At 59.1% G+C, this 23,722-nt stretch overlaps 1 protein-coding gene across 1 annotated transcript in view; it reads left to right on the forward strand.

Moving 5' to 3' along the window:
* Positions 1-23,722, forward strand: part of RGL1 (ral guanine nucleotide dissociation stimulator like 1) — a 138,399-nt gene that overhangs the window by 111,069 nt on the left and 3,608 nt on the right. Inside the window, exons 7-17 of the mRNA XM_040985360.1 lie at positions 4,945-5,129; positions 7,239-7,363; positions 8,515-8,730; positions 12,224-12,327; positions 13,947-14,031; positions 16,753-16,842; positions 17,966-18,052; positions 18,230-18,262; positions 19,578-19,699; positions 21,018-21,107; positions 22,035-22,218. Of these exons, the coding sequence (XP_040841294.1) occupies positions 4,945-5,129; positions 7,239-7,363; positions 8,515-8,730; positions 12,224-12,327; positions 13,947-14,031; positions 16,753-16,842; positions 17,966-18,052; positions 18,230-18,262; positions 19,578-19,699; positions 21,018-21,107; positions 22,035-22,218 (1,321 nt within the window). The remainder of the gene's footprint in view (positions 1-4,944; positions 5,130-7,238; positions 7,364-8,514; positions 8,731-12,223; positions 12,328-13,946; positions 14,032-16,752; positions 16,843-17,965; positions 18,053-18,229; positions 18,263-19,577; positions 19,700-21,017; positions 21,108-22,034; positions 22,219-23,722) is intronic.

Below are 23,722 nucleotides of genomic sequence, written 5' to 3' on the forward strand. Positions count from 1 at the left end.
CACACACAGTGAGTGTGCGCACAGGGACACTGCTGTGCAGTAAACACACAGTGAGTGTGCACACAGGGACACTGCTGTGCAGTAAACACACAGTGAGTGTGCACACAGGGACACTGCTGTGCAGTAAACACACTCATAGTGAGTGTGCACACAGGGACACTGCTGTGCAGTAAACACACAGTGAGTGTGCACACAGGGACACTGCTGTGCAGTAAACACACACACAGTGAGTGTGCACACAGGGACACTGCTGTGCAGTAAACACACACACAGTGAGTGTGCACACAGGGACACTGCTGTGCAGTAAACACACAGTGAGTGTGCACACAGGGACACTGCTGTGCAGTGAACACACACAGTGAGTGTGCGCACAGGGACACTGCTGTGCAGTAAACAGTGTGCACACAGGGACACTGCTGTGCAGTAAACACACACACAGTGAGTGTGCGCACAGGGACACTGCTGTGCAGTAAACACACACAGTGTGCGCACAGGGACACTGCTGTGCAGTAAACACACAGTGAGTGTGCACACAGGGACACTGCTGTGCAGTAAACACACACACAGTGAGTGTGCGCACAGGGACACTGCTGTGCAGTAAACACACACACAGTGAGTGTGCGCACAGGGACACTGCTGTGCAGTAAACACACACAGTGAGTGTGCGCACAGGGACACTGCTGTGCAGTAAACACACACAGTGAGTGTGCGCACAGGGACACTGCTGTGCAGTAAACACACACAGTGAGTGTGCGCACAGGGACACTGCTGTGCAGTAAACACACACAGTGAGTGTGCACACAGGGACACTGCTGTGCAGTGAACACACACAGTGAGTGTGCACACAGGGACACTGCTGTGCAGTAAACACACTCATAGTGAGTGTGCACACAGGGACACTGCTGTGCACACAAGTGAGTGTGCACACAGGGACACTGCTGTGCAGTAAACACACAGTGAGTGTGCACACAGGGACACTGCTGTGCAGTAAACACACTCATAGTGAGTGTGCACACAGGGACACTGCTGTGCAGTAAACACACACACAGTGAGTGTGCGCACAGGGACACTGCTGTGCAGTAAACACACACAGTGAGTGTGCGCACAGGGACACTGCTGTGCAGTAAACACACTCATAGTGAGTGTGCACACAGGGACACTGCTGTGCAGTAAACACACACAGTGAGTGTGCGCACAGGGACACTGCTGTGCAGTAAACACACACAGTGAGTGTGCGCACAGGGACACTGCTGTGCAGTAAACACACACACAGTGTGCGCACAGGGACACTGCTGTGCAGTAAACACACACAGAGTGTGCGCACAGGGACACTGCTGTGCAGTGAACACACACAGTGAGTGTGCACACAGGGACACTGCTGTGCAGTAAACACACACACAGTGAGTGTGCGCACAGGGACACTGCTGTGCAGTAAACACACACACAGTGAGTGTGCGCACAGGGACACTGCTGTGCAGTAAACACACACACAGTGAGTGTGCACACAGGGACACTGCTGTGCAGTAAACACACACAGTGAGTGTGCGCACAGGGACACTGCTGTGCAGTAAACACACACAGTGAGTGTGCGCACAGGGACACTGCTGTGCAGTAAACACACACAGTGAGTGTGCGCACAGGGACACTGCTGTGCAGTGAACACACACAGTGAGTGTGCACACAGGGACACTGCTGTGCAGTAAACACACTCATAGTGAGTGTGCACACAGGGACACTGCTGTGCAGTAAACACACTCATAGTGAGTGTGCACACAGGGACACTGCTGTGCAGTAAACACACAGTGAGTTTGCACACAGGGACACTGCTATGCACTAAACACACACAGTGAGTGTGCACACAGGGACACTGCTGTGCAGTGAACACACACAGTGAGTGTGCGCACAGGGACACTGCTGTGCAGTAAACACAGTGAGTGTGCACACAGGGACACTGCTGTGCAGTGAACACACACAGTGAGTGTGTGCACAGGGACCCTGCTGTTCAGTGAACACACACAGCCCTGGCATGATGCAGGTCTCTCTTGGGAGCCTGTCCCTTTGTGCATTGCCGGCCCTCAGCCTGTCCTACCCCCATGCACACACAGAGAGACGCACTCCGTGACCACATGGGGCTGTGAGCAGCTGAAAGCGGCTGCACGCCTGCCTCCCAGGAGTTACCAGGGAGTAACTAAGCATTTGAACCGGCCGTGCTGTAGATGTGCACATCACTTCAACATGTATGCCTAGTGGTGGAAGCATCTGGAAGGAGGTGCTCCAGGCTGCTATCTGCCGGAGTCCAGCTCCAGCTGAGTTCGGAGCTCGAGAAGGGTGCATGAAGTAGGCGTAGAAAGAAGAAATAGCAGACGGACCACTACAATTCCAACATCATTGTGGACTACTCGAGAAAGCTGTCCACTTTATTTTTACAGAAGCAGTACACAGTCTTTTTTAAGGGCATTTTGACGTAGCTTCAAGGGGGGCACAATTTACAACAGCTTGAGAGGTGAGTGAGGGTGGACCCCACATTCTTTGCTTATCTCGGCTTGCCAGCCCCTACTTACTTCCCTCAAGTCTGGGTCCCATCCTTGGCGCTGTCTGTGACAACCAGACCCCTACCTTGAATTACGCATGGGAAAAGGTCTGAGACCTTGGTTTATGGGGATTGGGGTATTGGCACCAAAGGTCATTAGGTCTGCAGGCCCACACAGTTTGTTAACTAAGCAAGAGTTACGACGAAGGAAAGAACTACAATTAGCAATGAGCCATGTTTACTCCATTTAGGTTTCCACTCTACAATGGGCAAGTAAATGTTTCCAAAGATAACTCTACAGATAGTTTCACCTTAAGACAGGACATTATCCATTCTGATGTTGCAGCCAACATTTTCTCAGTAGACGACACATCTTATTCAGTAATGCATTCCTACTACAATTCTTATTCTATAACTTATCCATCACTTAATGAGAGAAATACATCAAAAGAGAAAAAACATAAAAATCTAAGACAAAAGTTTCAAACATTAAATCCCTCTACAACTGCAGGCTCTACAACCTCATAAATGATCAAACAATAATCAAAAGTATACATGATGTTAGTAAAGTCACCCTATTTCCTCTAGTTAAAAATTATGAGGGCAACTAAAGCAACTACATTTACTATGTTCTAAAGAGTTGAGAGTTGCAACGACAGGCTAACCTTTAAGGTCACAGTAACTATATTTTTGCCATAGCAGGATAGCCTTTAGGGTCACAGTAACTATATTTTTGCCATAGCAGGATGGCCTTTTGGGGTCACAGTAATTATAACAGGATAACCTTTAGGGTCCCAGTAACAGGATAGCTTTTAGGGTCCCAGTAGCTATATTTTTTGTCATAGCAATTTCAACCCATACTCCCATCACTTCCATTAGTTTGTGAAACTCTTATCAGGCCATTTCCCAGAAAGCATGCTAACTGTTTGGGCCAGATTTCAGAGCAATGGTTAGGCACACAATAAGGTGTCTGGAAACAGCATGGACTTAATTGTACTCCTGTGCACGGTTAAAGGCCCACTCACCGAGACATTATCAGTAACATTAACTTTTAAGCTCATGCTGGTTGTAAAGCCATCTCACAGGGGCAAACTATGCCTAATAGATTGCAGAATCCTTAGTGGGGTGGTTGAGTGTCCATGCAAACAGGGGGTGAGACTGCGTCAAGGTGGTCAGAGAGAAATCCGCCGGGCCCTGCCAAACAGCTGGAAGCTCCCCCGGGCCCTGCCAAGCAGGGGAGCTGTTCTCTTCACACCTTTGTGTCATTAACACCTACTGCACGGACACCAGCAGCTAACGAAAGGCCAGACAGGAGCTGAATGTAGGGGAAGCCCATGCTTGCCTTCATAGTCCCTGCATTTGTTAGGATGTACTTCTCTGCAACAAATAGGAAATTTTTGTGATTTTAAAATGGTGTTCCTGCCGAAAGGAGACAGAACAAGTACTAGGTCCAAGTCCACAGACCTCCCACCCCAGTTGTCCTGGCTTCTGGAAGGCGGTGGGTTGTTTTGGGAAGATGATGCTTAGTTCGTACTAAGACTTGGAGAGTGGGGGGCTATTACCAATGCAGTGGACTTGATGTCCTTTCCCTTAGGTGACCACAGTGACAGCGGGCGGCACCACTGGCTTCCTTCTGCTGAGTTCCAAGGGCAAGTGATGAAGGAGGCTGGCCGGTTGTGCCCCTAGCCACTGGGCAGGGCGGCCAGAGCTCAGCAGGAAGCCAGTGACGCTTCTAGCGCTTGCTGAGAAGTGGTTTTTTGGCTGACACATTTTGGTCAGTGAGGTCTCTAACTTAAAGAGCGGGTGATGTGACCGGCTGCTCGCAGGGACAGTGCCTGCCCGGGGCTGCTCTGCAGGTGCCTGATGTCTTCCCCACTGAAGTCCTCTTGGCTCCTGAGGCACACAGTGGTCACTCTGGAAGCAGATAGGCCTCTCATGCTCCAGTCTGTTCCCTGGGGAGGGACCCTAGCCTAGTGGCTGCAGGACGCAGGTCTGCCAGGCCGCCCCCACCCTGGTGGCCCCGGAATGCAGGTCTGCCAGGCCACCCCAGCCTCATGCCTTGGTCTCTCCTGGCCCTGAATAGACAGGAGGCTAGGGAGCTCACGCCGGCCTCCTGCAGTTGTTTGGCATTAAGACTGAGACTGGTGACGTCCTGGGATGTGTTCCCTGAGGGGTCACTGGGCTCCTAGGCCATGCAGTCCATCTGCAGCCTCCGGTCTGAGCGTGCAGAGCTGTGGTGTGTGGGTCACTTCAAGGTGGCTGCCAGCGCTCGCCCACGCTCACCCGTCTCTGCCCCTGGTGTGCTGTTGTGTCCTGCCACCCACTGCCCCAGGTGCTTTACAAGTGCTTTCCAGGGTCCTGGCCCTGCGTCCCCCCCCCCCGCTGGTGCAGTGACACTGCCTCTGTCCCCACAGTGCCATCGCGTCCATCCTGAGGGCCTGGCTTGACCAGTGTGCCGAGGACTTCTGGGAGCCCCCTCACTTCCCCTGCCTGCACAGGCTGCTGTCCTATCTCCGGCAGACCATGCCGGGCTCGGACCCAGAGCGGAGAGCGCACAGTCTTCTGGAACAGTTTCAGAAGCAGGAAGTGGAGGCTGACAGTGAGTACTGGTCGCTGTGCGAGAGGCGAAGCCTGGCACTTGGAGCTGTGCAGAGGCACTGGGCACCGGGGAGCCCAGGGTGCTGCAGAAGCTGCTGCCCACAATGCTGGTCCTGCACCTGACTGCCACCCAGCTGCTCCCCCATGGCGCAGGCTGTGTGGGATGGGCTGCCCAGGTACCACCCCCACACCTTGTCCCTGCTGGTCGGAGTTTGTCCACTTCTGCTCCTGACCTCCCCAAGACATGGAAAGGGGTTTCTTTTCCCACAGCCAAACGACCGTCATTTGGCATCTCTCACCTTAACAGAAGAAGTTTCTGGGCCGTTTGCTTCAATGTGAGGGATGAGTATCTGCAGGGACACAGGAGGGGCTGCCCTGCAGTCGCGGGGGCTCGGAGTGCCATGAGGCCCTCCTTCAGCACATGTTATTTCCCCTGGCTGGGGGCAGAGCCGTTGCCAGGGCAGCCTACCCGTTTCCCTGCCCTGGTCCTGGATCTCCCCAGCAGAGGAAAGGGTTCCTAGGCACCTAACCAGCCCACACAGGGGCTGCAAGTGCTTCCTCTTGGCTGCCTGCCTCCCCGGCGTCATGGGCGTGCCTGGTGACCAAGTCCCTTGCTCCCTTCCACAGCAGCCTCTCCTGGGCCTGCCTGGCTCTCCCTCCTCTGCAGGGCTGTGGCCTGGAGGGAGGCTCCTGAGCCGGACCAAAGCTCCTGAGTCCTCGCTGGGATGGGCCCCAAGAGTCTGCCAGTGTCCGGGAAACAGTAACCCCTCATCTCTGCTGAAGCAGCGGGGGTGGGCACTCTGCACACACTGGCCACTCCTGGCGTTTGTTGACTGCATGTGTGAGGTCCAGCTGAGGCTCCCACACTCTGGCTGGTGTGGGTTGGCCTCTCATCCTTTGTGTTGGAATATCCCAAGATGGTTCATGTACCTGGCAAGGGGTACAGGATACCCACCCAAAGGCTTACCTTTGGGATCCCAGACTCTTCCCAGAATGAAAGAGGACCAGGGCATGGCAGGAACATGATGGAAGCTGCACCATAGCGAGCTCTGAGCCCCGGGGCCAGCATCCCTCAGTGTGTGTCTGAGCTCCAGGGGACCCACAGCTGCGGGAGGCTCTTCACTGCAGGCTCAAGGGTCGATCCCTAGTCACATTCCTGCCACCTGAAGACAGCCCTGGCCGCCCTGCCTTGGCCCAAGGTGCTCCTGGACTCTCTTACTCTAGAAAGAGAGAGGCAGCCTAGGAAAGCTGTGAGCATCTGTGGAAGGGAGTTTCCACCTCTGCCAAGCATACTAGGACACGCTCTGGGATCTGGTCACACTGCGTTCTGAGTTCACGCGGATCTGATCTCACACTTGATCTGAGCTCACACTTGATCTGAGCTCACACCGGGATCTGATCACCCTGGGATCTGAGCTCACACCGGGATCTGATTATCCTGGGATCTGGGCTCATACCAGGATCTGAGCTCACACCGGGATCTGATTACCCTGGGATCTGGGCTCATACCAGGATCTGAGCTCACACCGGGATCTGATCACCCTGGGATCTGATCTCACACTTGATCTGAACTCACACCGGGATCTGGTCACCCTGGGATATGAGCTCACGCTGGGATCTAATCACCCTGGGATCTGAGCTCACATCGGGATCTGAGCTCACATTGGGATCTAATCACACTGGGATCTGAGCTCACCCTGGTATCTGAGCTCACACTGGGATCTAATCACCCTGGGATCTGAGCTCACCCTGGTATCTGAGCTCACATTGGGACCTAATCACACTGGGATCTGAGCTCACCCTGGGATCTGAGCTCACACTGGGATCTAATCACCCTGGGATCTGAGCTCACATTGGGATCTGAGCTCACCCTGGTATCTGAGCTCACATTGGGACCTAATCACACTGGGATCTGAGCTCACCCTGGGATCTGAGCACATTGGAGGCGCTGCGTGTACATGCTTCCCTGAGCACCTGTGGGTGGGTCCACAGCTCTGATCGTCCATGACTGTTCCACTCTGTGTTTTTCCAGTCTAGTGAAGATGTCCAGTGTGCCCTGGAGGGTAGTCCACTGTGGTACAAATGCGATTCTTCTTTTCTGTGTGAGCAGATGGGCCTCCCTCCACCCCGCCTTTCAGCCTGGAGCAAGATGGGGGGCTTGAGGCTGGAGGGCCAGCAGAATTCATGCGCTTTCCGGAGGACCTGGTGGCCGAGCAGCTGACCTACATGGATGCGGTATGTGACCTCTGGTCTCCAGTGAGCGTGTGGATCATGGAACCCATGGATGTGGCCATCTAAGAGCTTCAGGCTGAGCACCATGCTGCTGTGGGTGAAGGTGCCCAAGACAGTGGGCATGGAGCCCTGTGGTCCCGTGGAGCCTAACCAGGCCTGCCACATTGGCGTTGCTGTCCACAGAGGCTCAGAAATATTTCAGGAGAATGTGGTGGTCAACTCCTGAGTTAGAGAATATGAACACACCGACAGCTGGCTGAACATGGCGTCCTGTGCTGGCTGGATGTGTCGTCAGCTGTACTCACTTGGTTGACAGTCACAGTTCATGGCCCCATGCCAGCTGGGACATCCTGGTGACAGGCAGGTCCGTGGGCCTTGGCTCTGTGATTCTAGCTCCTCGCGGCCTGGCCTGTGAGAAGCTGGCCTATCAGTGGCAGGCTGCCCTCTGCAGGAGCTGCGTGAGAAGGGTCACAGGGTGGTGACCGCCATGGCACCGTGAGAAGCAGTTTTTTCAGCACTTTCTTTCAGATTCTGTAGTTGATAGCCTGAAAGAAATATGTAAGCCATGGCTGGTTACTCCTTGTGGAAACCCTGGCTCAGTCCCTCTCCCTCCCACCGTGTGGTGCTCGGCTGCCTTTCCTGGCACGTGCCGCTCACTTTGCTTGTCTCAGAGACTGCAGCCCGCAGTAAGGCGTGAGCTGCACTCCCGTCTGCCCTGGCAACGACGGGGACACCACTGGGTTTCTTGGACTGGTAATATGGAGTGTACCTGAAGTTTGGTTGAATTGTCTGTGTTCTCAAACAGACTAACAAGATGGCAGTCACTGCATTGATCAGTTGCAGTGGCCACCCAGCAGCCCGGGCATAAGCTGTGGGTCCCTCACATGGCCATGAACCCAGTCGTGGGCTGGGGATCCCTCACACAACCATGACCCCGGAGGTGGGCTGTGTGACCCCGGAGGTGGGCTGTAGGTCTCTCACACAGCCTTGAGCCCGGGAGGTGGGCTGGGGATCCCTCACACAACTGTGACCCCAAAGGTGGGCTGTGTGACCCCGGAGGTGGGCCATGGGTCCCTCACACAGCCCTGACCCCAGAGGTGGGCCTGTGGGCCAGCGGTCTGTGCCTTGCTCATACTTTGTCCTCCCTTCCCCAGCAACTGTTCAAGAAGGTTGTGCCCCACCACTGCCTGGGCTGCGTCTGGTCACGCCGGGACAGGAAGGGCAACAAGCACTTGGCACCCACGATCCGAGCCACCATCTGTCAGTTCAACGCCCTCACCAGGTGTGTGGTCAGCACCGTGCTGGGTGGCAGGGAGCTCAAGAGCCAGCAGAGGGCCAAGGCCATCGACAAGTGGATCGGGGTCGCTCATGTGAGTCCCTCGCTGCTGCAGGTCCTGTTTGGGGCTGGGTAGAAGGAGGGGAAAGGAAGCGGGAGGGAGGGGAGCTTTGCAAAATAGGAGTTTGGGTGTTTGCAGATGACAGAGTGTTTCTGTAGGCAGAATTGTGCCAGCAAGCTTTGGGGAATGATGGTGGCATGAGTTCCTGCTGGTTTGAACACATTTCTGTTCCGCGAGCAGGCAGTGCCCAAAGCCGGTCACTCTCTCATGCCTACGGAGGAAGTGCAGCTCGCTGTGTAGAGAATCCACGTGGTCTCCTGTGGCAGGCAGCTTGGTCCCAGGGCGAGGGGCCAGGCAGAGCAAGGCCTGCGCCCCACAGAGCTCTGCTCGAGTGAGGAGTGGGTGTCTCTCCAGTGAGAGGGACACAGAGTTGCCACATTTTCCCTGCCCTCCACCGGCCCCTCCGGCACAGTGTCCAGCGCTGAGGCCCCTCCAGCACTGAGGCCCCTCCAGCACAGTGTCCAGCGCTGAGGCCCCTCCAGCACAGTGTCCAGCGCTGAGGCCCCTCCGGCACAGTGTCCAGCGCTGAGGCCCCTCCGGCACAGTGTCCAGCAGCCCCTCCGGCACAGTGTCCAGTGCTGAGGCCCCTCCGGCACAGTGTCCAGCGCTGAGGCCCCTCTGGCACAGTGTCCAGCAGCCCCTCTGGCACAGTGTCCAGCAGCCCCTCCGGCACAGTGTCCAGTGTTGAGGCCCCTCCGGCACAGTGTCCAGTGCTGATGCCCCTCCGGCACAGTGTCCAGCAGCCCCTCCGGCACAGTGTCCAGTGCTGATGCCCCTCCGGCACAGTGTCCAGCAGCCCCTCCGGCACAGTGTCCAGCGCTGAGGCCCCTCCGGCACAGTGTCCAGCAGCCCCTCCGGCACAGTGTCCAGTGCTGAGGCCCCTCCGGCACAGTGTCCAGCAGCCCCTCTGGCACAGTGTCCAGCAGCCCCTCCGGCACAGTGTCCAGCAGCCCCTCTGGCACAGTGTCCAGTGCTGAGGCCCCTCCGGCACAGTGTCCAGCAGCGCCTCCGGCACAGTGTCCAGTGCTGAGGCTGTGTGTTGGGACACAGCGAGGCTCTGACAGTGACTTTGCCGCACACTGAGTGGAGACAGGAAGAGCAGGCTGAGCCGTCGGGATGCTGATCCTTGTAACTGGCACGGGGCACAGCGCACTCTGGGTGGAGCCTGATGGTGCTGAGTGTGCCATGTCAGAGAGAAGAGTCGACCTCACACTTTCTGGGCTTTGTCACAGTCTGTCTCTGGAGGAGATTCTTAAAACATCATGAATACATAAAACATCAGCCTTCCAGATGCTCTGACTGGTAGGCCCTGGTGTTTTGGGCTGGCCTAGCTTCCTGCTCACTCTGCACCACTTCCCTGGAACCTGTCTTTGGACAAGTGCTCTCTGGCCACATGTTGCCCACCCTGGTCACGAGGCACCTGTCACAGCAGGGCCTATCATGCATCTGTGGCGAGTTCCTGGCTCCAGGCTGTACTTGGGGAATCTGCATCTCATACATGGGACTTGGAAATGTGCATATGTAGCTTTTTCTTTTGATCTGTTTAAGTAAGCGCAGTACTCCGAGGCTTTTGAGCATGGTGACACTTTGTGAGTCAGCATTCACTCCTGTCTGAGGGCTTGCCCTCAGCATCTTCCAGCAGCTGCATCTTGGATGGTGAGCTTGGAGAGATCTCTCATATGTATGGCTACTGTAGCCATCTGCCCCTCTGCCTGTCTGTATTACTGAACAGGTGTATGAGCGCCAGCGGCCTGGCCTGGGGTCAGGGTCCTGTCCCCGTGTGTCACCCAGCAGGTGTGTGCAGGAGGCCTGGCCTGGGGTCAGGGTCCTGTCCCCGTGTGTCACCCAGCAGGTGTGTGCAGGAGGCCTGGCCTGGGGTCAGGGTCCTGTCCCCGTGTGTCACCCAGCAGGTGTGTGCAGGAGGCCTGGCCTGTGGTCAGGGTCCTGTCCCCGTGTGTCACCCAGCAGGTGTGTGCAGGAGGCCTGGCCTGGGGTCAGGGTCCTGTCCCCGTGTGTCACCCAGCAGGTGTGTGCAGGAGGCCTGGCCTGGGGTCAGGGTCCTGTCCCCGTGTGTCACCCAGCAGGTGTGTGCAGGAGGCCTGGCCTGGGGTCAGGGTCCTGTCCCCGTGTGTCACCCAGCAGGTGTGTGCAGGAGGCCTGGCCTGGGGTCAGGGTCCTGTCCCCGTGTGTCACCCAGCAGGTGTGTGCAGGAGGCCTGGCCTGGGGTCAGGGTCCTGTCCCCGTGTGTCACCCAGCAGGTGTGTGCAGGAGGCCTGGCCTGGGGTCAGGGTCCTGTCCCCGTGTGTCACCCAGCAGGTGTGTGCAGGAGGCCTGGCCTGGGGTCAGGGTCCTGTCCCCGTGTGTCACCCAGCAGGTGTGTGCAGGAGGCCTGGCCTGGGGTCAGGGTCCTGTCCCCGTGTGTCACCCAGCAGGTGTGTGCAGGAGGCCTGGCCTGGGGTCAGGGTCCTGTCCCCGTGTGTCACCCAGCAGGTGTGTGCAGGAGGCCTGACTTACCTATGTGTCCAGCCAGGACCACCATGTCTTCTGTACATTTCGTTGGGGTTGGAGGAGTCTTACTGTGGGTCCTCTGATTTATGGTGCCTGGAGTTTTGGGGCTGTTATTGTAGAAGGGATGTTTCTTCCTCCCAGAAAAGCACATTTGAAATGCTTGCTCTTCTTTCTGTTTGTTCTAAAGCTTGAATTGTGTAAAACTCTTTGACCTGGAAGCAGTGATAAAACCACAATGTTTGGGAAGTTCATGGTTGCAGGACAAGGCCATTTGAAGCCAGATAAATGTGAATAATAGTATTTGCTGAAAAGCCAATATGAGTGTGTGGTCAGTGTTTATCCCTGCGTGACTGTCATCTCCAGGACAGATGGGTCACCAAGTGAAGCCAGCACGAGGAAATAGTGTGGTTACTACCCTGTGCATCTAGCATGCAAGACTTCTCCCCGTGTCCGTGTGTGTGCAGGACCCCTCCCCGTGTCCGTGTGTGTGCAGGACCTCTCCCCGTGTCCGTGTCTGTGCAGGACCCCTCCCCGTGTCCGTGTCTGTGCAGGACCCCTCCCCGTGTCCGTGTCTGTGCAGGACCCCTCCCCATATCCATCTGGTATGTAGGTCCCTCTCCTCCCCGTGTCAGTGTGTGTGCAGCCCCTTCCCGTGCCTCCATGCTTTCAGAAGAAAGTACTTTGTGTCATCAATAGTGCCTTTACTGCACTGCATCTGTGTTCACTGGGGCAGCTGGAAGCCAGCAACCACACAGAACATGTTAAAGGCGGGAGCGGGCAGAATCACGCCGTGCCTGAGTCCATGACGTGTGTGGTTAGACTGGAACAGCGAATGTTGGCAGAGCTGCCCCTTGAGGGGCGGGACCCGTGGCAGCGGGGGCTGCTCTGAAAGGAGCAGGGCCAAGTGTCTGTGTACCACCATCTTAACGCACCTCTGGGCCCATCCCTGTCCACACAGGAATGTCGCATCCTCAAGAACTTCTCCTCCCTGCGGGCCATCGTGTCGGCTCTGCAATCCAACTCCATCTACCGGCTGAAAAAGACGTGGGCTACAGTCCCCAAGTGAGTGCCTGGACCACTCTGCCACCCAGATGTGACGGCTCGTGGCTGTACAGCGATATGTCCAGCACCTTGACTGGGTGTCCCTGCTGCATCCCAAAGCTCCAGCCATTCAGAAGCACAGGGCATGGTGTGCACCTGCTGGCCGCCTTCTGGGTCCCCAGTGCCCATCCCAGGTGCCCACCACACCCTCAGCTGTCCCCTCCATATCCCTTCGTTTAACCTTTAGGGCCAGGAGTGAGTTCACTCAGTATTTCTCTCTTGCTGTTGTGCAGCCTGTCAGAGCTCAGTGGGCAGCACACAAGACAGGCAGCACGCTCCAGCAGAGGTTGGGACATGGATGCTGGCAGAGTGTGTCCCAGATCAGGCTGATGGGGCGCCCATGTCCCTGTGGGCAGGACCGAGAGGAGCCAGGTCATGGGTCCAGCATCTGGAGTGAATGAGGCTGCCCCGAGGACCTTATGCAGAGCCTCCTTGTTTGTGACACTGTGTGCAGTAGCAGAGGAGTAGCAGGCTCCAGGGCTGTGTCCTGGGTGGTCAGTCTCCTCGCAATTATTTTTTATAAGGTCATGACCATGTGCACAGGAGGTGAGCTGGTAGATTCTCCCTGCACCACACCATGGGAAGACGTGACAGGCCCTGGTGAAGCCATCGGGCCTCAGCATCCCTCAGCCCTAAGGGGTGGGACTCGTAAAATGCAGCCCCTCCTGCTGGCCAGAGTCCCCTGCCTAGCCCCAGCCCTCTTCCCCAACAAGTCTGAGGCCAAAACACAGGTTAAAGACGCACTCGGACCCGTGCGCCCTGTTTGGTCCACACTGCCCTTAGGAAGAAAGCCACGTGTGTTCTGTGTGTGCCTGTGTGACTCAGGCCCACCTCCTGGCTGCTGCCGGGCGTCCTTCAGCTCGGCTCAGCCCCGTGCAGCCCCTGCTAAGCCATCTCTGACCCCTGGGTCCTTTGTCTGTCTGATAGATGGAGGACACCTGCTGACTTTGGTAGGAACCAGTGGGCCCATGTTGGTGTGTCTCCCGGTGAGGTGACCAGTTGTCCTCAGTGCTCAGTGAAAATGCTACCCCTTCATTGTTGGTTCACTCAGCCCCCAACAGGGCATGGGGAGAGGCCCAGGCTGCTGATGCTCCGACTTCCAAAGCATGCTCTTGGCAGCGGGCTGAGGACCAGGCCGTGCTGTTCCCACCACACCTCTGTAGGAACCTGGTCAGAAGGGCTTGGCCACAATCACTGTGGACCTAACAGCACAGTTGGGGTCTGCCCCAGCCTGGCTGGAATGTTCAGGACAGGACCCCAAGTCTTGGAGTGGAAGCATGGGCGGTGAGCTGCAGCCCTTGGCCACTAGCCCTGACAGCTTGGAGCTGGGCCGTGTGGGTGTGAAATCTTGTGGAGCTCCATGGGGTGCTGCGTGTGGCGTGGTCCTCATCTCACAGCATGGCCTGTTTCCCCACAGAACCAGCCTTTATAGGAGCACAGGGAACCAGAATGCCTCTGCACATGGGCACCCATGTCCTCTGAGCCCTTTAGAACCACTCTGCAGGCCCTGTGCCCAGGACGGTGGGCTGTGGGGGTCAGGTCCCACCGTGTGCCGAGTGTCCTCCTCGTGTCTGCTGCAGGGACCGTGTGCTGATGCTTGAGGAGCTGGCGGACATCTTCTCGGACCATAACAACCACCTGACCAGCCGGGAGCTGCTGATGAAGGTGAGGTGGGGGTGGTGCCCAGCACAAGCCCACAAGGGCACGGCCGCTGCCTCCAGCTCTCATTGTTCCTGCTGCAACGTCTGAGGCCCGAGGGCAGCTGGGAAAGTGCCAAGGCCAGGGAGCTCCACGCTGCACCCCTGAGCTTCCCTGTAACAGCACACGGCGTGGCACTGGAGGTCAGGTGTGCAACGAACGCACTGACTGCTCAGCAGACCCCTTGTGCTGACCTCAGTGGGCATTTCCCAGAAGGACAGGCTGCACCTGCCATGCGTGCCCTCTACTGGGTCCAGGCATCCTGTGGCCAGAGCTGCCCTCAGGGCTGACACATCTGCCAGGAGCTGGGCCGCTATGCAGCACAGAAGCTGCCTCTAGAATATAACATGCCAGGGGCCGCGAAAGGACAAGTGACCAGACAGCAACCTGGGACCAACCGTGCCAAGGGAGCTAGTGAAGCCAAGGAGCCCTCGAGTGGGTGTTGGCATCCTGGGTGGCAGGGCAAAGTCTCCTGCCTTGAGGACCGTGGTCGATGGTAGGGCTAAAGCAGCAGTCCTGCCTGCCGAGACATGGAGAGCTACCTTCGTTACCTCAGCACAGGTGTTTCCTAGGAGCTGTGGGAGTGGGACCCACGAGGGGTGAACTGGGAGCACAGTGAGGACTCCGCCAGGTGCGGGCTTCCCGCTGGCCCAGCACTGGCGTGATGGCTGTGCTGCTCTCAGAGACCAGGAGAGAAGCGGGTACCTGGGTGTGTTCCATGGCAGGGGGAGGCAGAGGGGTGGAGAGCCCTGCTGTCGTGTGCTACATCTGGACCCATGGATGTGGACCACCTGCAGCCATGGTCCTCACCTCAGTGCCCGAGTCTGCACCAGGGACATGGCAGAATCATTCTGAAGACTGAGCACAAATCTGAGCAGGTGTGAGTAATTGGGGCCAGATGCCCGATCAGGTGTGCCGAGACCAGGGAGGCTAGGTGTGCCCAGCAGACGGAGACCAGGGAAGCCAGATGTGCCCAGCAGACGGGGACCAGGAAGGCCAGGTGTGCCCAGCAGACGGGGACCAGGGAGGCCAGGTGTGCCCAGCAGACGGGGACCAGGGAGGCCAGGTGTGCCCAGCAGACGGGGACCAGGGAGTCCAAGTGTGCCCAGCAGACGGGGACCAGGGAGGCCAGGTGTGCCCAGCAGACGGGGACCAGGGGGGCCAGGTGTGCCCAGCAGACGGGGACCAGGGAGGCCAGGTGTGCCCAGCAGACGGGGACCAGGGAGGCCAGGTGTGCCCAGCAGACGGAGACCAGGGAAGCCAGGTGTGCCCAGCGGACGGGGACCAGGGAGGCCAGGTGTGCCCAGCAGATGGAGACCAGGGAGGCCAGGTGTGCCCAGCGGACGGGGACCAGGGGGGCCAGGTGTGCCCAGCGGACGGAGACCAGGAAGGCCAGGTGTGCCCAGCGGACGGGGACCAGGGGGGCCAGGTGTGCCCAGCGGACGGAGACCAGGGAAGCCAGGTGTGCCCAGCGGACGGGGACCAGGGGGGCCAGGTGTGCCCAGCAGACGGAGACCAGGGAGGCCAGGTGTGCCCAGCGGACGGGGACCAGGGAAGCCAGGTGTGCCCAGCAGACGGAGACCAGGGAGGCCAGGTGTGCCCAGCGGACAGAGACCGGGGGGCCAGATGTGCCCAGCGGACGGGGACCAGGGGGGCCAGATGTGCCCAGCGGACGGGGACCAGGGGGGCCAGGTGTGCCCAGCGGACGGGGACCAGGGGGGCCAGGTGTGCCCAGCGGACGGGGACCAGGGGGGCCAGGTGTGCCCAGCGGACGGGGACCAGGGAGGCCAGGTGTGCCCAGCGGACGGGGACCAGGGAGGCCAGGTGTGCCCAGCGGACGGGGACCAGGGGGGCCAGATGTGCCCAGCGGACGGGGACCAGGGAGGCCAGGTGTGCCCAGCGGACGGGGACCAGGGAGACCAGGTGTGCCCAGCAGACGGGGACCAGGGAGGCCAGGCTGGGACTTAGAGAGGAATGAATGTCAGAGGAGGTGGGGCAGCTAAGAGGACTTGCCCAGACCCTGGGCCGGTCACTTCTGCCATGTGGCTGCTATGTTACCCAAGGCTGGTCACTCCCATGACTCAGTGTGGCTCAGGTCCCGGGTCTCCACAGGAGACAGTCATTTCCTTGTCCTGGCTGTCACAACATACCGGTTAGAATCGTCTGAACAGAACCTGTAGCTGGGCTGGCTGGTAGCATCCTACAGACAGGCTGAGCACATCGCAAGGCTTGATGGTTGTTTATGTTCCTAATGAGAGCCTGAGGTTGGCTGTGTGTGCCGTGTGTGTGTTCCTGTTCCTGTGTGTGCCCACATGAGAGCCTGCGGTTGGCTGTGTGTGCCGTGTGCGTGTTCCTGTTCCCGTGTGTGCCCACATCAGAAGTATGCGCTGGCATCTGCCTGGGAGGGAGCCACTGTTAGCAGTTACACCCACACGTGCAAGACTGGTGCTCGGTCTGAGAGGTAACCATGCACGGCCATGCATTTTGGGACAGGGTCGATGGCTTGATCTCTGAGGAGGGTCTGGCTCCCAGGCGTGTCCAGTGCAGGCCTCCACAGCCACCCTACTGACTGGGGCACGAGCAGTGAGATGCAGTACCCGACGCACTGTCCATGCCGTCCGGGTCCTGGTGAGGTTGTGCCCCAGAGATTTCAGCGGCCACCAAGTCCTCTCACTGCTCTTTCTTCAGGAGGGAACCTCCAAGTTTGCCAACCTGGACAGCAGCGTCAAGGAAAACCAGAAGCGAAGCCAGCGGCGCCTGCGGCTCCATAAGGACATGGTGGGTCCCTTGCACCCAGGGCCTGCGGGGCCACAGCAGTGCTGGACGCCCACTGGGCACCCGTGCCTCCTGGCTGCCCGTTGTGGGAGCCACCACTCACACTGCCCCTGGAGCATGTGCTGTGGGATCAAGGCCGCACAGCAGCATGCTCTGCCCTCGTGGTCTTCCTGCACCTCCGTGCCCCGGGCCTGGGGAGAGGCCGTGCCGTGCCTAAGCCTGCTTCTGCTAGTCTTAGTGTCAGCTTCCTGTGCCCATATGGGATGTAGTGCCTCCTTCCCCCGGGGGTTGGAGGGGACTGGCAGCCTACCAGAGCCTGCGTTTCCCAGGAGGGCTCTCTCTCAGCGATGCCTTCCTGTCGCCCCGTGTGTGATGTGGGACCGTGAGAGTGCCTGCTCACTGCGAAGACTCCCCTGACAGCCACAGGCTGTGCTATAAAGTAGCTGTTACCAAAACAGGGTAACCTCTACAGAGGACGGGAGGGACTGTGGGGAGGGCACCCATGTGTGGCCAGGAAAGCCATGGCGCAGCCTCCAGAGGGCAGAGCCCAGCAAACGGCACCTTCCTTGCGGACAGTTCTACACAGTGAATTTGTGATTTGAGAAAGTTTGAGATTCACAGAAAACCGGCAGAGGAACAGGAGCCCAGTCTACATTCCCGCCACCAGGATGCCCGTGCCAGTACTGGCACCAGTGGCCATGTGTCAGCACCAGCAGACGTGGCCTCGTCCTGTTCACGTGGGCCATGAGGGTGATGTCACTGCTGGTGGTGTCCTCCCCCTGTGGCAGCGTGCATGTGTGTGTGGTGTGAACGTGACCTTGACCTTCAGCTCTGCAAGTGACCAGCCCTCCACGCTCCCAGCCACTAGTCCACGGGGCAGCTCAGCACTGCCCTCCCCACACTGTGCAGCTGGTTCCAGGGCCGTGCTCCGGAAGAGCAGGCAGTCCATGGCCTGAGCCCAAAGGAGCAGCCCCTCTGTGAGGTGTTCACGCCCCCGTGTGGTCTCTGGCTGTGGAATGCAGGCTGTAGCCACGGGCCCGTCCGGTCCTCAGCGCTCGGCCCATGCCGCCTGTGGACTCGCACATCCTGACATTCCTGCAGTGAGCAGTGACACTTCCCTCCTCAGGGCATGATGCAGGGGACTGTCCCCTATCTGGGCACCTTTCTGACTGACCTCACCATGCTGGACACAGCCCTGCAGGACTACATCGAGGTGAGCCCGCAGAGCGAGGCCGGGCCCGGGGTAGCTGACTGCAGCTCACTTGTTGCCCAGTGTGGGAACACAAGGACATGGCTGAAAGGAGCAGCCCGGGGGAGGGGGCGGGGGGTCTGGGGCTGTTCCCAGGCAGCACGGCTGACCGCTTGTTCTGACGGAGGTCCTCTCTTCCAGGGCGGCCTGATCAACTTCGAGAAGAGGAGAAGGGTCAGTGGAATCTTGCTCTGCTTTTCTGGCTTTCGTTACCCACCTGGGTGTCAGTTGGGAGAGTGAGGACTTGGCAAAGGTGCTGCTACGCCCTGCCTTTGCATTCTTGTGCACTCACCCAGGGAGGGGGCTCACTCGGCCTCTGTTCAGAGGCCAGGAGCTACCCAGGGCACCTGTGGCAGTGCTGGGAACACCCCCACCCCCAAGGACAGGGCGCTCCCCATGGAGCCATTGCCCATGTGTTGCACCCATGGAAACTCCTGAAAGGGTGCATTTCAGGTGTCTCGCCACAGCTGGGTGGTCAGGGGCCATGGAATCCCTGTAGCACAGACCCAGGCCGGCAGCCTTGGGAGGGAGCCGGGACATGGCCTGGCTGCTGTGCGGGGCAGGGGATGGGGGAAGCGTCACTCCCATCCACCTGCGTAGGCTTGGCTGTCTGCACTGCACACTCTGAATTAGCTAGAGAGAGGATGGGGCTATGCACATTGCCACAAAGCCTGGGCTCAATGCACTTGACCCAACACGCTTTCACCCTTGAGTGCGAACCTCAAAGATTTACAGGCTGGTGGGGCAGGATGGGGGTGGCAATCATGGGACCACCTGGGTGGGCTCGGGCCAAGGGGCATCTCAGTGGCTGGGACAGGAGCAGTCACCTGCAGTGGGTGGGCTGGAGGAGTTGGCCCTGGAGTGGAACCAAGGGACACACATGTTCTGAGGGCCCCCTCCCCGTCACCTGGGTGATGTAAGCCTGCCCCTCTGCACGGGGCTGGGGAGGCAGGTGGATGCTGTCACCCTGCAGGGACAGGAAGTGGATTGCATCGTCACCAACTGAGAGCACCCCTGGGGGCTGCTGGGCTGGGGAGGGCGCTGGGCCAGGACCCCTGGGTGCTGCTGGGCTGGGGAGGGTGCTGGGCCAGGACCCCTGGGTGCTGCTGGGCTGGGGAGGGTGCTGGGCCAGGACCCCTGGGTGCCGCCTCGGGGGCTGGGGACCTGAACTCTGCATTCCTGCCATGCACGGAGCAGTGTGGCGAGCTCTGAGCCCGTGGTTCAGGACCCGGCTATGTAGACCTCAGGCCCCCCTCGAGCTCACTGCCTCACACTCGCTGGGGCCAGGCATGCCTGGGAGCTGTAGTGTTTGTGATGGTCACGTAACAGCTGCTTCTCTGTGCTGGGTGAAATGAAAGCGGCTGAGGTGGCGTTCGTATGCCTGGGGCTGGGGGTTCAGGGCTGGTCCTCGGTCCTCCAAGGGGCTGTCCTCACGAGCCCGTGGTGGCTTGGGTGCTCACAACACACCTGCTATCCCATGTGGCTGCAGGAGTTTGAAGTGATTGCCCAGATCAAGCTGCTGCAGTCTGCCTGCAACAGCTACGGCATGAGCCCAGACCCCAGCTTCATCCGCTGGTTCCAGGGGCAGCGGCTGCTCACAGAGGAGGAGAGGTGAGTGGCCAGGACCCACAGGGTGAGCCAAGGAGCAGTGGGTGCTGGGTGGGACCTCCTACCAGCAGCTGCCAGACCTGGGAGCTCCGAGAAAACATTAGGGGTGCTCCTGTACCCAGCTCCTGAAGGAGGCCTTCCGCTGACAGCTGCACTGGCTGCCCCGTGGTCAGTGAGGCTGGAAGGAGAGTGGAGCACCACAGCCATGCAGTGTCACTGGGGCTGGGCGGCTCCGGGAGACTCCAGGACAGATGAGACACGGGGCACCAAGGGACCTGAGCATCTGTCTGTCGAGGGGCAGGGGAGACAAAAGACACAGGAGAACATGAAAAGGACACACAGGTCACACAGGACATGGGGAGGACATGAAGAGGACACACTGGACACAGGAGGGCATAGGACACAGGAGAACATGGGAAGATACACAGGACACAGGAGGACACAGAGGGCATGGGAGGACACACAGGACATGGAGAGGACATACAGGACACAGGAGGACACACAGGACACGGAGGACACACAGGACATGGAGAGGACACACAGGACATGGGGAGGACACAGGAGGACACAGAACAGAGAAAACAGAGGACACGGGAGGACAAAGGACATGTTTGGACACAGCCTGTGAGGCCAGCGGACAGCGTTATAACCCCTCTGAGGGCAAGTCAGGTGGCACCTGTGGCCTGAGGGCCTGTGCATGGGTCTCCACACCAGGAGTAGGTGGAGCCAGCTTAGTCTGCCCTTGGACTTCTGAGTTGGCCTTCAGGCACAGGGTGGAGCTGGGGCCTCATGAGTGTTAGTTATTTAAAAGAATGTAAGAGTTCTAGTTTTAGGTCATACGATATTAAGATATATTAAGATACTTTACGCGCAGCTAATTCTCGAAACCTGGTTCTTAAAACACCAGACGCAACGAAGTATCTTAGGAAGTTTATTCCAGAGGGGCAGGAACAAGGTGGAGGTAGTGGAGGTCAGGAGGAGAAAAAGGGGCAGAAGGAAACACCTGGGGCCTTTTATGCAGGTAGGCCTGGAAGGTGCAAGGGGGGGCGGGGATTGTGGGGGTTTGAGGGCAGGCCTCAGGGGATTGGTGCCTGCAGGTGAATGCCTGGGGATGACTGGTGAGTGGGCAGGGTTGGGGAAGGGGCTGGGAGATTGGGGGTGGGGTTCTCAGGTGGAATGCCAGGTTACATCTGATTGGTGGGTGGCTGGATTGGCGCGAATTCCGTGAGCTGTGAGGAAGAAGAAATGGCGCAGGTGCAGGGCATCAGTCTCCGTGATGACTTTCAAATCACTCCTCACAATGAGCACCTCCTGTCTGCAGCTATGCGCTCTCCTGTGAGGTTGAAGCAGCCCCCGAGGCCAGCGCCACCTCGCCCAAGCCACGGAAGAGCATGGTGAAGAGGCTGAGTCTGTGAGTGTCAGGCTGGGGGTGAGGTCAGGACGTGGGCCTAAGGGGCTGTCAGCATGGGGGAGGGGCGTGGGCCTGAGGGGCTGTCAGCATGGGGGAGGGGCGTGGGCCTGAGGGGGCTGTCAGCATGGGGGAGGGGCGTGGGCCTGAGGGGGCTGTCACCATGGGGGAGGGGCGTGGGCCTGAGGGGGCTGTCAGCATGGGGGAGGGGCGTGGGCCTGAGGGGCTGTCAGCATGGGGGAGGGGCGAGGGCCTGAGGGGCTGTCAGCATGGGGGAGGGGTTTCCGGCCATCTTGCCAGCTCACTTTGCACAACAGGGCTCCGTCCCCAAGGCTTTGGCAGAGTATTGGGAGCAGAAGTGTGTGTGCGTGCGTGTGTGTGTGTGTGTGTGTGTGTGTGTGTGTTATAATGAACACGGGATTTATTTCCGTGTATTTGTACTATGAGGAGCTAGAGACCTTACATATCTGCTTCAGGTCCCAGTGCCCACAGTGATCCAGGCTGGGCTAGACCACCGCCAGGAGCCCAGCTCTGCATCCCTGGGGGTGGCAGGCTCCCTGCTTCTCAGCGCCGGCCCACCTGTTGCTACCACCCTGGTGTGCACAGGTGGGAGACAGACTGGCCTGGGAGCAGGTGTCTGAGGCGGCCCTGGCTGTCTGCCTCGGCCTGGTCCCATCCATGCTGGTGCCCAGGGAGGAGCAGGGCTGTGGTCGGAGGTGGTAGGCCCGCAGACGCGTTCTGGGGCAGCCAGGTCAGATGCTGGCTCCTTGGTTGGGCTTTCTCAGCAGATGTGTTCCTGCAGTGACGATGGTGGGCCCCGAGCAGGGCCCGACAAGGATCTATCCTAAGCTGCCAGGCTCCTTAGCCCCGGGTCCGCCCTCTGTCCTCTGGGTGTCGCAGCTTGCCAGCCAGGTCCCATGTCCTCCACAGGCTCTTTCTGGGGCTGGATGTCGCCCCTGGAAGCTCTCCCACCAAGGAGCAGCTCAAGTCGGCAGCCAGCGGCAGCTCCGGAGAGAGCATGGACTCCAGCAGTGTGTCCTCATGCGAGTCGAACCCCTCAGAGGCTGAGGAGGGCCCCCTCACTCCCGTGGGCACGCCTGGTGAGCCTCAGAAGGTACGCACGCCACAGCCTGCCCTCTGCAAGCCCCGAGGGGCGTGCCTGCTGGCACATCACTGCCGTCTGGGGGTCAGACTGGGAGCCCTCCTTGGAGAAGCAGGGACCCAGCAGGGAGCCTGTGCCTGTGGCCTTGGAGGTTCAGTTCTGCTGAAGGCTCCCCACCAGCTGAGGTCGGGTCGCTCTCCCACCAGCCCTCTGAGCTGCCCACACGCAAGCTGCCTGCGTGACTAGAGCTTCTGGCAGCCCCTGTTGTCTCTAGGGTGTCAGGGAGCTGGCTGCTTGGGCTGAGCCTGTGCTGGCTGGCTTAGTGTGCCAGCAGAGTGCTGTGAGGTGGACTCAGGTGTACAAGGGCCCTGCAGCCCATCACAAGGCTCCCATGGCAGAGGCCATGGGGGTGGGTGGGGGCAGTCAGCCATGTCTGAGCAGAAGGGAAGGAGGGAGGAGAGAGAAGGCTCCACATAGCATGGCTGCTTCCCAGCATCAGGCAAGCTGGGTGTTCCTCTTGCCCCTGCCCTGTCTTGGTCATCTGGGTCCTGCCCCTGCCATGCCTTGGTCTGCTGGGTCCTGCCCACCCCTGCTCCTGCCCTGTCTTGGTCAGCTGGGTCCTGCCCGCCCTTGCTCTGCCTGGACCAGAGCCTTCTGCTCCTGATTGGCTGTGTCTTGCTGTGTGCTCCCTCGGCCAGCCTGGCTCTGTGGTCACTGCCAGCCCCTCACTGTGGCTGGGCTGGTGAGGCTGAGTGGTGAGACAGTCCCGTGGCTTCATGCTGCTCTGTGCAGGGCCTGTGTATCCCTTCGTGTGGTCTCATGGCAGGAGGGGCAGCATCGAAGCATTGGCGACTGTCCCAAGTGGCTGCCCACATGGCCTTGTGTCCACATGGCCTTGCACATCCCAGGGGTGTGCTGAGGGCTACACCTTCGCGTCTCATCTCTGGGCTGTGGCTTCGGGGGATGCTGCCCTGGCACTGTCCATGCTGGGCTGAGTGCTGCCAACGCCAGAGGACTGGCAGCATGGGGATTGAGCAGTGTGTGCCATATGGTTCTGAGCTGTGGCGACCCCAGCCTCAGTGGGAAGCATGGTGCAGAAGTGGGGGCCATGTGAAGCTTCATGTCCCCGGCCTGCAGGGCCCCGGGTCACCCGCCCTGTGTGCGCCATCGCCTGCTCAGCTCTCATCCGTCCCTCACCACACTGCCCCTTGCTTTCTGCGTGAGCACTGAGCTTGCTTGTCCCAGCTGGGGAGCTGGGGCTCAGCACTGCATGGGTCTTGTGCTGGGGGCTGCCCCGCATACTGCCCCGCCGGGATCCTTCCCTCGATGGTGGCCTCCACACAGCCGCCTCCATCCCGCCTCAGTTTCTGAGAGTGGGGGACACACATGGTTTATCCGGGGCTGCCTTTCCCAGGCAGTCTGCACACCCGGGTATGAAGGTTGGCAGAATTGTGGAGTCTAGCCAAGGAAGGAAGAGGAGTCGTCTCGGCTGATGCCATCCATACAGGCTGTTGTG

This window comes from Ochotona curzoniae, unplaced genomic scaffold (genome assembly GCF_017591425.1).
Source record: "Ochotona curzoniae isolate NIBS_2020 unplaced genomic scaffold, NIBS_Ocur_1.0 contig_430, whole genome shotgun sequence".
In the NCBI taxonomy this organism is placed as follows: domain Eukaryota; kingdom Metazoa; phylum Chordata; class Mammalia; order Lagomorpha; family Ochotonidae; genus Ochotona; species Ochotona curzoniae.